The sequence below is a fragment of the Talpa occidentalis genome, unplaced genomic scaffold (assembly GCF_014898055.3).
Source record: "Talpa occidentalis isolate TD23 unplaced genomic scaffold, MPIMG_talOcc4v2.1 talOcc4.6, whole genome shotgun sequence".
Taxonomy (NCBI): domain Eukaryota; kingdom Metazoa; phylum Chordata; class Mammalia; order Eulipotyphla; family Talpidae; genus Talpa; species Talpa occidentalis.
Window position 1 is genome coordinate 24,056,087 of NW_023604972.1, and position 17,717 is coordinate 24,073,803.

The window sequence follows — 17,717 nt, forward strand, 5'->3', positions numbered from 1 at the left end:
GTACTTGTCAAATGAACAAAACACTTGATCATCCCAAAGTAGCATTGGACAGTAAAATGCAAGAGCCAATAATAAGAAAGAAGGTAGTGAGAGGAAAAAAAGGAGTCTCACATCATTACTTAAGCATTGCAATTTACACTGAGGATATATAGACAATCTTGCTATAAATTAGTCAGTGACCCTTAAGGACTCAGACCTTTTTGTTAGCTTAGACAGCTGGGCAGGACTGACCTGTTGCAGGCTTCTGACAACTGGTATGACTGCTAGACATCAGACACATCTATACTTCATATAAACATTTTCTGTGTGCCATTCAGAATGAGCTGTTCTTTGCCTCTACTGTGGAGGTAAATTGTTAAAAATAGCCATTTTCAGATTTGGTCTTATTTGCATTTGCCACAGAATTTTATTTAAGGGTACTTGGTTAAAATTTGTTACTTTAAAGTCTCTAAATCTTTAAGTTCATTAGTTGTTTCTAATTTCTCCTCTGGCATATACATTTCAGAGTAGAATTTTAATTTTCTTGAATCAATTCTTATTTGTTGGCTACTGCTGCAGATATAAATTGTGTATTGTGGGGCCTCCCCAGTGGCGCAGTGGTTGAGCGCTGGGTTGCAAAGCTGCCCACAGCCTCTGCAGTGCTGGTTCGATCCCCGGCTGCTCCCCGGCCACCGGAGGAGGGTCCCACATGGCGCGCAGACCTCTCCTGCCGCCCGCTGCTCCCCTCAGCAGTGTACTTTGGTCCTTCTGCCTGCTCTACTCCCTGCTCTGACTCTGGTGAATTCTCTCACCCTCCCGCTCTTCTGACTGTACCCAGTGCTTGTATAAATAAAAATAAATCTTTTAAAAAAAAATTGTGCATTGTGCATTTTCCTCTCCTCACCCTTTTGTGTATTTCTCTCTTCTGCCCCTTCTAAAAAAATGAACAAGGCAAGGGAAACTCATTGCAGAAACTCTGGAAAAAGCAAGAAAAATAGACAGCCAATCAGCCAGACATAGACACACACACAGACACACACAGACAGACAGACACACACACACACACACACACACACGTCACTTTTTTTTGGTGTGCTGGATTCTAGATGAACTCTTTAGTAATATCTTCTAAATTACCAGCATCACCCCTATCCTTCAACACTTCCTTATCTAGAATTTATTCCATTTACTAATTTTTTTCTTAAATTTATTTATGGTTCCTCATTTATCTTACTCATATCTCCATATTGCCCTCCTCCAATTTCATTTTGATTCAAAATAACTGTGATTTCTTTATCTGACTACACTCTTGTCAGAATGGTTGATGCAATAATTTTTTCTAAGTGAATTCATGTGTAGTTATTTATGTTGCTTCTCTCTTTGGCATGGGATTCTCTCTATGCTGTCTCTGTGCTGTTCTCTTGCTTCTTCCCTCTGCATGTATCCCAATCTAATGGCTCCATATACACCCCCTTGTCCCTAGCAAAGGTGGGAAGAGTTTTTCTCAGCTTCTTCTCACCATTTCTTTTAGGTTTCAAAGAGGGTTAGGCTGGCTCCCATCTGCATTTCATAGAAAGCATGACTTCCTTCCATATTCCACAGAGCCCAAACTCCAACCACTGCTCCCTGACTCTGAACCTAGAGTCTGGGACCCCATCCCATTCTGGTTAAGATTTCTGTTCCATGTACCACTTTGATGGGCTATTCTTATTTTGGTCTAAAAAAATGTTCATTGTCTTTAGCTTGGTTTTACCTTTCTGTTTCACTTTATACTATATCATCATTTTCAGCTGTTGGAGTAGATGAACCAAAGAATGAACATACTACGCTACCTTAACTAGCAAGTATTAGACAATGACTTCTATTTTTCAAATTTTTAAAAATTGAGTTTTTTTTTTTTTAATTGAGGTAATAGTCCTTGCTTCGGCAGCACATATACTAAAATTGGAACGATACAGAGAAGATTAGCATGGCCCTTGCGCAAGGATGACATGCAAACTCGTGAAGCGTTCCATATTTTTAACTTAAATAAGGGACCAGGAAAAAGAATAACTATAAGAAAGTAAAAATCAAAATCAACAAACAACTATGAACCAGAGACACTCTATGGGGGTTGGGGGCGGGGAGGGGAGGGGAGGGATTGGGGTCAAAATAAGGGGAGGGTCACAATTGTATGGGGAATATAAAATATATAATAAAAAAATTGAGGTAATATTGGTTTGCACACTGTATATTATTTAGGGGTACAGGTTCATACCTCTTCAGATGTATATTACCATAATGCACCCACCAGTAAAGTACCCATAATCCTCTACCATTGTCCTTCGGCCCTTCCCCCCTTTACTCCCTATCTCTCATACTCCCCTCTGATAGGCTCAATTCTCCAGTCAGATTTCTAGGGTTTGTTTTGGTCTAGTTTTATCTGTTTCTTTGTTTTCTTCAATATTCAAAATATGAGTGAAATAATTACTTTTCAGTTGACTTTTATTACTAAGTTTTTGTTGCATTGGTCCCTGCTCATTATCACTTTTTCAAGGAATTAGTAGGATCTTTAGACTCTCTTCCAAATTTCAGTCTCCCTGGATCTTCCACTTTTCCCCTTTAGCCCTCCTCTCTTTTTACACAATGTTTTCTTCATATGAGATTTCATCAATAGCCTGCTTTTAGTTTCCAGCTATACTCACTAATGCCTAAAATCTGTACCTGCACCCCAGATTTTTTCCTAAGCATTCTCACCTTATTGCCCAGATGGAGGTCCTATCAGTAAGTGGTATTATTCAGTTTGTCAAATAGAAACCTAATAATAATACTCGATCATCTTTTCCTTCATCACTCACATGCAATCAATTACTAAGTACTAAATTTCTAAGTCCTAAAAACCTCAAATTCTGCTATTCCTGCCAAACTATATGTACTTCTCAAATGAACCTTGTCATTTTTCATGTTTATGCCTTTTTTAGTATATAACCACATTTCATAGCCAATTTGGAAGTGGGGCAGGAGGGAAGAAGGCAATAAGCAAGTTAGTGCAGGGAGACCATCAAAAAGGATGTCTAAAAATTTTTATTCCAAAAGGAAGTACAATGTTTTTATTTTGTATTCAATGCTTTTAACTCCCCAAAGCTTCTAGGTAGCAGATCTCAAAACTAAGGATAGACATGACTTGGGTATAGTAAACTAGCCATATTATCAACATCTCAAGTGGGAGATCTTAAAAACTCTCTTAATCCCCTTCTCACTATATGCTATCACTGGATTGTGGAAGATCTTTAACATATGCCTTATGTTGTATATTTAATTTCTTTTTACATGTATGTGTGTTTGTGTGTGTATTTCCATTGACTAGCCTTAAGCTCCTGATAAGCCTTGGATCTTACCCTAAAACCTCCAAAATCCATTTCAAAGTCCAGTAGATAAAATGTAAACAGGAAATAAATGTTAGGTCTCAAATTAAGAACCAAAGGAATTTCATAACTAACTCGTGCGATTTCATGAAATGATTCTACCAAGTTCTTTAAAACCAAAGCACTTAAAAAACCAAGGTACTGAAAAACATTCTCAACAGGAATTTAAATAATCTTGGGCATCTTAATAAGCTCATTCCTAATTTCCAAGAAAGGATGCTAATTATATTTAAAATTGGAAAGTTCTAAATTTATCAGTTATCTGACTAGTCCAAGTAGATTAGGTACCCGGGAAGGATAATTCAGGAGGAAAATAATGATTTTAAGAACAAAAAAAGGTCTTGCTCAGTAGATTTCTAATATTTCCTCAAGTGTAACCATATTTTATCTAGGAATATTCAGTTAGAATGACAAATTACCATTTCTGTTAACCTGTGAACCTATAATTTTGATATACCAAAATCAACCAACAGTTAGAAATTCTGTTATAATTAAAACAATGCAAGACAAATAGTAAGTACCATGGGAAGAAATTCCAACAGTGATTGTGATCCAGTTTTTTCATTTCCATGCTTTTCAAAAAATTAGTTTCAAACTGATGTGGTTTTCTAACATTTCTAATACAATTTAAAAATGTCTTCTGTATTTAATTGTCTTCTTTAACAAACTCAAATAATATAAACCTCAATATGATGTATAAAATATTGAATTATATAAATAGCCTAGGCCAAACTTTTTCACAGCACGATTTACCCAGAAGGAATTCCACATTTCACCAGAAAAGGCTGAACACCTTTACTATAAAACACCAACAAAAGTGGATGTCAGCAGCTTGACTTTCAACATCTGTGTTACATTTCCATGGCAGAATGCTTACCATGTACATTATAAACCATCATAAATCAAAACTGTAAAATACAAAAATAAAAACTTACAGCTCCTTTGCAGTAAAGACGTAGTTTTCCGGATGGAGTGCGAACAATCACAGACATTCTTTTTCTAGCACTAAAAGAAAGAGGTTTTCCATAATGGGTCATCAGACTGAGGATATGCACATCAATGTTTGTCATGCCTCACACATTTCCTCACAGTGAAAAAGTAAATTTGACCAAATTATGAGGCCAATCCCTCCACCTACACAAACCATTCCCTGGGTACACAGTTATAGGTACCTTTGAAAGTTACACTATGTTTGAGAAGAGACTGAGGTACCACCTGCTTTTCTAGAGGACTAATTTTAAAAAACGGTTCCCTAGAAATCTACAAAAATTAATACCCATCAGGATAGAGTTTTGCTTCAATGTTTTCAGATAAAAAAAATCTAAGCAGTATCTCTTAACATGAATTGTGTGTTTTATTTTTTCTCAAAAGCAGAAATGCATCCCATCATACACTCTGAGTGAACCTTGGGATTTCAAAAACATACTTAATCTCACAACTATTGCTTTTTAATGATTACTAGCAAATCACTGGCATTAAAAAATTATATTACATAGCTAAGCTAATGAGCACAACCATTTTAACATGGTGTTGACAATATAAACAGTTAAATAAAAACTGTTCGCCAAACACATCTCTCAGGTGTGTTAGCGAAGAGATTGAAGATGATGATGAACAGAACACACTGGCATGGGACTGCAGAGGATAGGTGTCCTGGGAACTGAGCCCGGACAAGCATTCCCTCAGAAATGAGGGGTAAAGGACTTTGTATGGATCTGCACCTATCTGCTTTAAACTATTGTGCTGCCAAAAAGCTGAGAGCAATCCAATACGCAATAGTGACTGATAGGGCATCACAGCATACAGTCAGGAGTTGCCTTCAGAGGAAATACTGAGTCCCCTCTTTCTCCTTCAATAGTCCTCTTTGTGTGACCTTTATCCTTGTGCCTGGGGATTACATTTACCTGGGCTCCCTTGGGATGACATCTGAACTTTATCTCAGTCCTTTTTGATTCATACCTCTTTGAACCCAGCTTTGATGACATGGTCCCAAAACTCATCAACTTTCTTACTCTGCTCTTCTCCTGGCAAATATCTCAACCCCTGGGTGGATAGGGGCTCTTTCTATGGTACACCAGAGTAAGCAGACATTGCTGGAAAAAAGTCACCCAGTTGCAAGACTAGTAAATTCATGATACCAGCGTCAACTGGGTGCTCCACTGCCTTACAACCCACTGCATCTCTTCAATCATTTCCCTCTCACTCGCTGCAGGACTAAGAATACCTTCTTCAGTCTTCAATCTCCAGTGTATCCTTGTCATTCCAAGTGAATTTCTGTAATTTACCCTGACAGAAGAGTCAGATGAGAATTCTTTATTTGTTTTGTCATTTATCTCAGTGTGCACCATGTCCTGTCCTTTTTCTGATACAAGGAAATGTTTCTCTTCTTGTTAGAGACCTTTCACATGTGCTGCAAACCTGCTCTCATCCCATTTGCTTAGTAAGTTCACTACTAAAGCTATACTGCACCTCTCCCTTCTAGAATGGATCCTGCTGATCAGTATGAAACATGTTCTAGTTTCTCTACTATGGAACTCACCCCAAACAAGTCTCCTGCTATCAAGCCACATCCCCTTCCAATGCTCTCCCTATTTAGTAATAGCTCCACTTCTCCGAAACAATCACTATACATATGGTCTTCCTGCATGTCCCCTTCATGCCCCAGGTACTCCCATTGTTTTTTGCCTCGCTACTCCACTGAAAGGCTAAATTCAGCAAATACTTTCAGCCATCAAATTACCTAACCTGTGGCAATGTCTGAGACAGATGACCACGCTCCCCTGGAGAACCTTTTTTGACTGTGTTATTATCCTTTCTGAAGTCTTCTGCTTCATGTGCCACAAAGGAGTCTCTTGCTGCCCCCTGTTTTTAATCAACCCATAAAAGTTGGAGTTACTCATAGAATTGAAGGCTTAATCCTCAGCCTTTCTTGTCTCCCTCACTCCATATTCTTCCAGGAAATCCAGTTCATGTTTGTGGCTTTGAATACCATTTGCATGTCAAAGGTTATCAAATTTATCTTTCAGTCATAGGTTTCTCCATTATGTTCCACACTTTATATTGGAATGCCTATCCAATATCTCCACGTATATATCTTACAGGCATCTAAAAATGAATGATTCCAAATATCTTCTCCTCCACATCTATTCCTATTTCTGTATCTGATGTCAGTGTAAACAGTGTATCCACACAGTTGTTTATGCGAGATCCTAACTTTTCCTTCTTCGCTCCTTCCACATCCAGTCATTCCAACCTTCCCCTGACATCCCTTCAAAAGGCATCCAGACCCAATCAATTTCCCTTTATTTTCATTATCAACAATCTACTCTAAACCACTAATGTCTTTCACAAAGACTGTTTTAATGTCACTATATTCTTTTTGTATTTACACCCTTAAATCAACCCCTTCAGAGCATCCTGAAAGTTTAAACTAATCTTGTTTAATATTTTCCTCATTTCACTTATCATCTGGCAGTGTTTTCTAAGTGTATGTTAATAAACAAGCATATTAAATGCTAACTGATATTCTATTTGTAATACATTACAGATATATAGGCATAGGAAAAAGTCACTTTGACAGCAATAAAAAAAACCAAGGCATACTTTGGGAATAGTCTATTACAGTTAATTACCTAACTTCTTATACATTTCCCCTAGAGCTTTTCAGTGCATAAAAGAAAACAGTGTTTAAAAAATAAATTGGACAGACTCCCATTAATTTTGATATTAACCACTGACATATGGTCACTCCCAAAAAAGACAGCAACCAAAGTTGGCATAGAATAGAAAATGCTTCTTCAAGTCAGTATACAGGCTTGCCTTACATTGGAGGAAGTTCAAGAAGAAAGGTAGACACTTATTTCTTGAACATCTGTATTACTTAAAGCTGTGACCTTGAAGGTATTTTTAAGTATCTTTTGAATGGTGATACAATCTTTAAAGACCCTCCTGTCTGTAGTTGAGGCCCATATGGCCCCCAAATGTAGGGGAATTATATAATAATATGGAACTAAAATGCCAAAAATTTTACAAAGAGATCACTGATTATAATGGAAGGCTCCTATATTGACCTTGAGAAATAAAGTAAGTTGAATCATCCCTTTGCTTTCTGCTCTTTCCTACTAGATGGTAATAGGTTTTATACCTAACAGAGAAATAGATGGTCTCCCAAATCCCAAAGACAATTAACTATGATGAGGACATAATTAGAATGGTGAGTTTCTGACTGATTCATCTTCCACATAAATCTTGGCATCTCTAGGTTGTCTCAATATTTCCAGGTCACTGACCATAAGGTTCTGTAACCCATGGTTGTGATGCAGACAGTTATGTTGAAAAACATTTTCACATTGCCTCTAGGAGTCATTCTTGCCATATTCTAAAGAAAGCTGTTTATGCAGATGATAATTAAAATTATGTATTTTAACTAAGATTATAATTTAACATTTTGTTAAAATTTCATGTAAGTGAAAATAAGGCATACTCTCTAGTTATTAAAAGGGAAAAATCAAAATGAATAGAAGTATGTATCAAACACACACATCACAGAGCAGATGTTTTACCTGGTGAACTCCAGGACATTGAGCAATTCATATCGTTCTTCCTGTCCCAGCTATGAAGAAAAGGAATACACAATTACATAAAATTGAAAATATCTTTGGTTCCTCGGAGATAAACATTAGTCATAAGATTTTAATATAAAACATGTCAACACAAATTTTTCCTTCTGAAATATATTATTTTTAATTGAACTTATTAACTTTCAGGTTAAGGTAGAAGATTGAACATACACATTTAATTGCTGTCCTTTCCAAAGTCCCACTTAAATAACAGTGAAAACTAAAATGAGAGAAAGAAATGAGCAAATAAGGAGAATAAGAAAAGAGACAATAGCACCAAATATCTGGAAGCTGGAAAAAGATTCATGTGTGGTTTCTCATAGTTGCTCTGGGAAAGGCTGAGATCCAGGCCAATTTGTACCACATAATCCTTAAAAGGCTAAAAGAAGCAAAGATCTAGGGCATCCTTGGTGGCACAAGGGGTTAAGCACTGCTCTACGAAGCAGTCCACAGGCTCTGCAGCACAAGTTCGATCCCCGGCCAGGCAGGGAGCAACCCACATAGCACAGCAGACCTCTCCTGTCTTGCCCACTGCTCCCCTCAGCAGTGTATTTCAGTCAGTCTGCCTGTTCTGTTCCCCACTCTGTCTCTGGTGAATCCTCTCATCCCCTACATCTCTGGCCTGTACCCCAGCTCTTGTATGCATAAATAAATAAATCTTAAAAAAAAATAAAAGAAAAGAAGTAAAGATCTAGGTAGCTCCAGAAGTGTAAAGCACAGGAGGGGCCTAAAATAGGGAGGTCTGGGTAGGGGTTCCTTGAGAAGCTACCCTTAGCTCCAGTCCTTCCTTCACACTGGCAGAAGAAAGAAGTTTCACTCTATAATGGGTAAAACAAAGGATTTTTTATCTGGAAGTTGATAGAACTGAGTATTATATTATTATATTCATACTAAATGATGAACCCAAATATTGCTAGCCCACTTAGCTTCCAACATTCTGGCAGCTAGATCATTTCAGGCAGAAATTGGAAGACTGTACTCTGGGGAATCCAGTAAGTCCAAAAGAAGCAGTAAAAGTATAGACGCCATGACTTTCTAAAATAATCCTACCAGACCTTTTACTGGAAGTTCAATGTTGACAGATACCCTCCTATGCTCAGCACCGTTACATCAGCTTTCAAGTATCTCACTATAAACAATGAGAACAGTGTCAAAGATTAAGAGATATCTAAGGAAAGCCACTGACATGGAACACAGGTACCCCAAACAAATAAAAGCAATCTGGAGGGAAAAGAATTAAAGACAAATGTCATGTTAGTCTTGGAGTTTCAGGTTCTGGGGTTCCTGATGGTCACGAGGGACTGGTGAGTAGGTCCTGAATGCTCTCCACTCAGTTTCAACATAAGATTGAAGTGTTCGCCATATGTTTCATATGTGACATTTTTGTTCTTTAACTGGAACTGGATTGCAGTGGTTTCCTAATGGCATAAAGCTTTCTGCTGTGTTTTCAATCTTGGAAATACTGTCTGCATCTGTCAGCATATGCTTTTTAATGGGACCCATGAAGCAAATAGAGAAAATGTTTGAAACAACAAGATTGCTTGCAACAATTTTTCTGTTTTATGATTAATATTTACACTCTGTGTGCTGCTCTTTTGTGGCATGAGAGGGGGTTGGCCTTACTATTCTGCAAAGTGTAGCTCTTGTCGAAGACCTGGCACTGTCTATCATGTAGTCCATATGCAATGGATGTAGCAATTAAATGCTGTCTTTTCTACTGGGTAGAAAATGAAAAAATATAGAAAAATTGTATTTTTGGTGAAGTACTCATTTCCCAATAAAGAAGACTCAGAAGAATAACTGCAGTGAGTTTAAAAATAATTAACATTCTAGTTAAAATTATATATATGTAATATTTTATATCTTGGTTAGAATAGCCTATTTAATTAAATTGCTAGCTGATGGTTTTTTTTTTAAATGAAACTTAAAATTATCATTATTGCTCTCAGAGAAGTAACATAAATATGACATTGAAGGAACAAGATCAGGACACTATTAAAAAAGAAATGCTGAAATAATAATAAAAAAAAAACTTCTGGAAACCAAAACATGAAGAACAGAAATGAAAATAATCAATGAAAGACTAAAAAGAGGAAACTGAGGAAACCTTACAAGAAGTGAGACAAAGACATGAAAAGTAGGAGAAAAAATTAAAAGATTAGCCCAAGAACTCTGAAAAGAGAGAGTAGAACAAAAAGAGGGAAGAAAATTGGAGTTAATCAGGAAAATGTTCCATAACTGAAGTCTACCTACAATGTTCAGTGCAGTGGATGAAACAGTTCGGTAAGACACACGGACAAGAAATGTCAGAACTGGTGCAAAGAAAATGCTACAACCTTCCAGAGAAGAAGTGGGGTAAGTCATAAAAGACGTGAAATCAAAAAGATGTCTGGCTTCTTGATTAGGTGTCCTGTAGGGCAGTGATAGAGAAGCAATCAGAATTCTTCAGGAAAATGATTTTCACCCTGGATTTCTACATTCAGTCAAACTATCAATTAAGTAAACTATATAGGATAAAAATGTTTAGACGTGAAAGGACTAAAAATAAACTACTTCCCATGCATGTTTCTTAAGAAATCACTATAGCCTGCCGTGTTTCTTAAGAAATCACTATAGCCTGCCGCCTGCTGCTCCCCTCAGCAGTGTACTTCGGTCCTTCAGCCTACTCTGCTCCCCGCTCTGGCTCTGGTGAATTCTCTCACCCTCCTGCGCTTCTGACTGTACCCAGTGCTTGTATAATAAATAAAAATAAATAAATCTTTAAAAAAATCACTATAGCATGTGTTACACAAAAAACAAGAGAGTTATTAAGAACAAGGAAGACATGGGATTTAGGAAACAGAAACAACAAAGGAGAGAGGTAAAGTAAGTCCACAGGAAGATAGCAAAGCAATTTCTGGATAACTGTGGGCAAGACTGAACTGTTAGCCTCTGGTGCTTCAAGCCACACCAGGTAGGAGCTGGGTTTGTCAGGGACTGTCACCACTGTGTCTGTCCTCTGTTTCTGTGATGACTTTTTTAACCCTATGAAACTGCATTCCAATGAAATAAAGGCATTCACTATGAGAAAAGAGTCAAGAGACAGGAAGCAGAAAATGCAAAACAGAAGAAAATCAAAAGGAGTTCCAAGCACCGCAGAAGCAAACTGCAGAACAAACCACAAACCCAACCCAGACCAAGGAGAATGGAAGACTTCAAGAGGCCTGACTCAAGGAAAGAGCTGCCAATTGGCAGACTATATGGGGTGATTATACTAATAAAAAGGATGCTAAGAACATATGAAACACTTAATCCTAGGTATAAGGAAAATTAAGCAACTAAAAAAAGATAAGGGATTAATCTTTAGAAAATGAGGAAAAAATTTTAGGAAGTAATTTTATGTCAGGAGACAAAATTAAAGAAAATTACAGAACATGACAATGTTCAGCTGTGAATATTGCTATAAACATAATAATTAAAACACACAATAATGATTTCTTAGTGAAATACAATTTATATGTAATAAAGTACACAGATCCTAAATGCATAATTCAATGAAAACTGTAAACTCAGTGCAACCACTACACCAATCAAGATACAGAGCATTTTCTTCACCCCATAAATTCCTTTGTGCCAGTTTCCAATCAATTCCTTTGAAACCCTGAGGCAACACTGTTCTGAATTCTATCACCACATATCACTTTGTCTGAACTAGAGCTGCATATAAATGAAATGAAAGGGTATCATTCCTTTGTGCCTACTATCCCCCCACCCCTTAACATGTTTTTGAGATTTGCCCAAGGTGTTGATGAATCAATAATTCATTCCTTCTTATTGTTTAAATACTCCACTGTATGAATATATCACAATCTGCTTATCCATTGTCCTATTGATCAGTATTTGGTTTGTTTGCAATTTTTGGCTACCATGAATACAGCTGCTAGGAACATTCCATCTCTCTGTGGACATAAGCTTTCATTCAGGTGCATGTTGACCTATATTAGAAAATTCTAAAAGGTGTTCCAAAGGGATGGTGACATTTTATACATCTACTAGCAATATGTAGCTGCTCCACTTGCACTACACCTTCATTAACATTTGGTGCTGCTGATGTTTTTAGTTTTAGCCTTTTTGGTGGGTACATAGTGGTATCTCTTGATTTCAATTTTTACTTCCTGGTGACTAAGAATACTTTCTCATGTGTTCATTGGCTATTCATATGTCAGATATATAAGTCTTTTGCCCATTTTAAATTTAGGTCTGAATATTTATCCCAAAACTGTAATACAATTATAGTAATATTGAAAGGCATGGTGAGTTAAGAGAGAGAAATCCTCATTTAACACAACAGAATAGAAAGTTAACAGAAATATGTCTAAAATTGAAGACTTAAAACATACATAAGTAATCACATAGTTTTTGAAAAAGAGATGTATAAAATGACTGAAGAAATAGCTAAAAGACAGAAAGTGGTTACTTCTGAAGAGAAGTAAAACAGGGAACCTTTATTTTATTATGCATCTTTACCTTTGAAACTGCACATGTATTGTTTTGATGAAAAGAAGACTTAAGAATGAATGTCTTACTGAATCTATGATCACTGAGTCGGGTGTTCTTCCAGTGAAAACAAAATTCAGTTGCTTGGCTGCTCTGACCAAGGCTCCCTCATCTGTTTAAAGAAGACAGACAAAACGAAATACATGGTGAAAAAAAAAGTTATCCCCATACAAGAGAAAAACATTATTATGACAGAATTTTCTGTTTAATTTTAATAGAATTAACATTCTCTTTATTCTGGCCCCTGTCATTGAAATCCATTTTCTTCTAAATTATGTAGCAATGCCATAGGAATGAGTAGAATAATCTTATAGATCTGACATATGTGTAAACCGAGAGTCTTATTTTCCAAGATGAAATTTCACTGTTAGCCCTACCCGCCAACAAAGGTAAATTTAAATGCACCCCTTGTTCCTGCATATTCTCTAGAAAATCTTTCTCAAAATAAATGGCACAAAATTGCCTTCTTAAGTTGTATGTTTTGCCTCCCAAAAATATTGAATGTAGAAAAAATAATACTACTGAGGATTAGATTTAATTGGATATAAATGAATTGATCCTTTATTTTATTATGTTGTTTATGTTCACCACCACATAGCAGTAAACCTTATCACTGAGTTTAGGCTTTGAAATAAGAATACAATAACATAGATTCTCTCCTAATAAAATGAGATATAACATTTCTTGTGTGTGTGTGTTTAGGAACTTGGTACCTTCTATAAGGCTACAGGTGCTGGTTTAGAATACAATTTAAAACAAAGTTCTCCAAAGTGTGCTCCTTCATTCATAAAGTCTTACAGTCATGAAATTAACCTCTTTTACATTGAACATAGATCTAAAATTAAGCCTAAGTATTAAATATTGATAGCTGTGTTAGTGCATTTTAGTATGTTACACATTGGAACCTATTCCAGTGTATACAACTTTCTTCACTACTATAAATACAACAAGCTCCTTGATTATAATTTCCAAAAAGGAAAGTGAAATTGGGTCTCTAAAATGCTCCCTATTTAGGCAAACAGTTTCCTTTTCCTGTTTGCTTATGTGCAAAAAATAGTTTACGAATAAATGGTTATTCTTATTTATAAAGGAAACTTTAGGTATATAAAAAGTACCTATTTTACTTGTGTGAATGTTGTTATTCAAATTTCCATATAATTTATGCCACATACCAAAAATCACAGTTACATGTTTTAATATCTACCTATTCATTTTTTTTTTTATATTCTCAAACTTCAGAAAAATTTTATACCAAAATATGTTTCACAAAACTTTTATTCGTACCTGGAGATGCTGCTTGATAAATAATTTTATCACCTTCTCGCTCTGGCACTGCTGTGTGACAAACTGCCATCATTGTAAGAAATTCACATATTATAGGTGCAGTTGGCTGCAAGAAATAAATGTGTAACTTAGCACTCTTCATTTAAATACTTTGATACACTAGTAATATAGTAATACTACTTCATGTCTATCTATTAAGAGTGTAGTTAACCATTCAGAACCTGGGGTTATAGTCAACTAAGAAGTCAACATCTATTAGGAAGAAAACATTTTTAACTAAAATCACTCACTCTTACATTCATTTCATAAACATTTATACAAGAAAATTTTGTGTGGTCAAATAGAAACAACAAGGAAAAGGTTATACATGAACGAATGCTTTCCTTAGAGGGCAGGAGAAAAAATCAACTTGTTCATTTTTCTGGTTTTAATTCATGATCAGATTTATTTATGTATTTTTAAAGATTTATTTTTATTTATTTTTGCATACAAGAACTGAGGTGTAGGCCAGAGGTGTGGAGGAACAGAGGATTCACCAGAGATAGAATGGGGAGCAGAATAGGTGGGTCTACTGAAATACACTGCTGAGGGGAGCAGAGGGCGAGACAGGAAAGGTCTGCTGTGCCATGTGGATTAGCTCCCTGGCCAGGGATTGAACTGGTGATGCAGTGGCTGCTGATAACTTCATAGTGCTGAGACTAACCCCTTGCACCACCAGGGAGGCCCCATGATCAGATTGAAAGTTTAGGCATCTAATTTATAATAAGATTATAGATAATAGAATCCAACACTCTAGGTTGGGGTGATGATGATGATGATGATTCTTCTGTAATGCCTTGTCCTCCCTCTCTGCCTAAATGGCAATCTTAGCTGATATATGTTTTACTAAATAAAAAAGAATTGACTGAACAAGTCCTATGTAAAATGGCTCTTGGGACCTGAAGAAGACATGAAAGTGGATCCTTTCTACAATGAGCTTAAAGCTTGTAGAGGAAAAGACACCAGATATTTTAAATTAAACATCTTCCTATCAGGCTTCTAAGAAAGAGAAATGTAATCCAAATTAATAAAAGAATAAGTTCCTCTATGCTCTTAATAAAAAGGTAAGGTAATTAGAAAGGTAAATTAGAACATTATATGAAAAATCTGTGTTGAGGCTGGAAAAACAGACCAACAGAATAGTCCCTACTATGAAATGCTTGACAAGTGGGAAAGCCAGAACATAGATAAAAACACAAATGTCACTTCTTTGTAGTGTGAAATGAGCTAGAAAAAGAAAATGTGCAAATATCAGTATGCAGTTGTTCTCAAGAAAATGTAACATTTAAGCTGATGTTGTTGTAGTCTCATGAAGAACTGAACCAAGAGAAGAGATTTTCATTAAGCAGGAGTCAGACACCACCCACTGAAAAAGTCCTAAAGTAGCAACAAGTGAAAAGGAGTTGAAAGAAACTTGAAAGAAAAGCAGAGTGGCTCCAGCTGGAGTTGGTGACAGAGGCAGGGGTGAGATAATGGAACTGTGTAAGTTAAGAGGGAAGCCAAAGATTGGCTTTAAACAAAGAAGTGAAGGGACCTGATTTCCATCTGTATCATTCCTGGGGCCATGTGCAACAAGAATTGGAGGAGAGTAAAAATGGAAATGAGAAATCTGGTTGGGATGTTAGTATGGTATTTCCTGGGGGATATTGATCATCCAGACTGGATACAGAAAGTGAGAATGAAGTGAAGAAGAAATTCAGGATATATTTTAGAGATCAATATTGATGAGGACTTGGTGGCTCATTATGGATCTAGAAATGGAGGAAAAAGAGGTTATCAAAAACAATTCAAGTTCCTGGAAAATGAAAAGTCAGGTGTGATTTACTGAAGCTTGAGAACTCAAGAGGGAAGAGGTGGTTCATGTCTAGGAAAGCTCTCCTAAGAGGTCTCGCAAATATCTCTATGAATACATTGGGAGGGCTCTATCCAGGGGCATACTAGAGAGGAGCATGTTTTGAGGTAATGAGTTTGAGTTCATGTTTTGGCATATTAAACTTGAAGTGATTGTGGAAAAAAGTTCTTTCATTTAAACTATACAAAATCTTATTCCACCTGATAGAATTTTAATGAGTGTCATTAGTTTCATAAGTGGAATGTGCAGCTTGGGTGGCAGCTTGGGTGGCAGATGTTCTGGTTGTAGAGATTTGGCAATGGCCTATATACCTGAACTCATCCCTGCAGATATTTTGAAATTGTGATTTGCTTCTTACAAGTAGAGTTTTGTAGCTATTTAATATAAAATATTTTGAAAAGTCAGAATGACTAATGATAATACTAAAACTAAATTTCTAACCACCATAAATTTATGGTAGTCAAGTAAAAAGAATTAGCAAGACTAGGGCCTCCCCGGTGGCACAGCGGTTGAGCGCTGGGTTACGAAGCTGCCCGCGGCCTCTGCGGCGCCGGTTCGATCCCCGGCTGCTCCCCGGCCACCTGAGGAGGGTCCCACATGGCGCGCAGACCTCTCCTGCCGCCCGCTGTTCCCCTCAGCAGTGTACTTCGGTCCTTCTGCCTGCTCTGCTCCCCGCTCTGGCTCTGGTGAATTCTCTCACCCTCCCGCGCTTCTGACTGTACCCAGTGCATGTATAAACAGAACAAACAAAAAACAAATAAATAAAGAAATAAACATGCCTCTTAAAAAAAAAAAAAAATATTAAAAAAAAAAAGAATTAGCAAGACTAGATCTTGATAATTATTAAAAATGATTGCAAAATTTAAAAAAAGAGAAATATATAAGGATGGAAGGTAATTCAGGGAAACACTCAATAATTTTATTCATGAATGAAAAGATAATGGTTTTTATGATAATGGATAATAACTTACATGATTATTTTGTAGATTTTCCAGCAATGATGAATCATTAAATGTTTTTTCATCTCCTAACTGTGAGCTCTGCCTAAAGAGGGAAAAAAGGGAGCAGAGTATAAACCCATTGATCTATTTGTAATTTTCTTTTTAAATAAATTATTACACCTGCAAACCCCTAAAAGATTAAACATAATTTAATCTGTATTTGTAAATAAGACATAATAGATTTCATGGTTGAATCACAAAATATTTTAAAACATTCTAAAATGACATGTTTTTGCAGTGTAATGAAAAATTCCATTTTATAATTCATTTTCCTGGAGTAAAACTATCCTGTAGTCACATGAAACTTTAAGACATTAATTAAAAAATATAGCAAAAGTGTCAAAATTCCCAGAGTTAAATTTCTCTTGTTTCCCTAACTTTACCAAGGTTTTGAGTATTTAGGAAAAAATCATTATTAAAAAAATTGTGATTTTATTCAGTCTATGACTAATACTATATAATGACCATATAGAATATAAAAATATGAAAGATAAAATGTTGTTTATATATTTTATCAATACCACTAACTTATATTTGATATATTTAAGTACAAATCACATTTGTTCTCCATATAAAAGGGAAAACAAGCCATAAAAGTATGGGATATTTTGTATTGCAGTTATTTTCAAATTAGCAGACACATTATGTATTTTATATGGATCAAAAGGAATCAGAATTACCTCTGTAATCTAGCTATTAACCTCATGGCATGCAATTAAATATCAAAATGTTGAATCCAAAGGAAGAACAGGAACATGCAAGTGTCAAATGCAAAGGGTATAATTTGTAATATTCAGTGAAGAAATAAATATCTAAACTTTTGTGCACAGTAGAAAATTTTAGAATTAATTCACTGAGGGAAAAAAAAATATATACAAGACTAAATAACTATAATCAATATTGTAATAGCCATTTTTATAGGTACAAAGAATATTATCAATGCCAATGTGTGCAACAAAAATAGTTTTCTATTTTAAAGCCAGCAGCTTGAACGAATAAAAAA

General features: G+C 36.0%; 1 protein-coding gene and 1 non-coding gene across 4 annotated transcripts in view; one reads left to right on the forward strand and one right to left on the reverse strand.

The window, feature by feature from the left end:
* The window catches only part of ATP8A1 (ATPase phospholipid transporting 8A1), a 219,516-nt gene that overhangs the window by 114,373 nt on the left and 87,426 nt on the right, over window positions 1-17,717 (reverse strand). For all 3 annotated transcript variants that reach the window (XR_005128999.2, XM_037530697.2, XM_037530696.2), the window contains exons 15-19: window positions 16,685-16,757; window positions 13,823-13,928; window positions 12,568-12,650; window positions 7,946-7,995; window positions 4,319-4,388 (exon numbers count right to left, since the gene is read on the reverse strand). Coding sequence is in view for 2 of the 3 variants with exons in the window: in XM_037530697.2 (XP_037386594.1) it covers window positions 4,319-4,388; window positions 7,946-7,995; window positions 12,568-12,650; window positions 13,823-13,928; window positions 16,685-16,757 (382 nt within the window). In the remaining variant the exon portion in view is untranslated. The remainder of the gene's footprint in view (window positions 1-4,318; window positions 4,389-7,945; window positions 7,996-12,567; window positions 12,651-13,822; window positions 13,929-16,684; window positions 16,758-17,717) is intronic.
* On the forward strand, window positions 1,894-2,000 carry LOC119261470 (U6 spliceosomal RNA). The gene has a single exon (XR_005129016.1). It is a non-coding gene; the product is annotated as a U6 spliceosomal RNA (small nuclear RNA).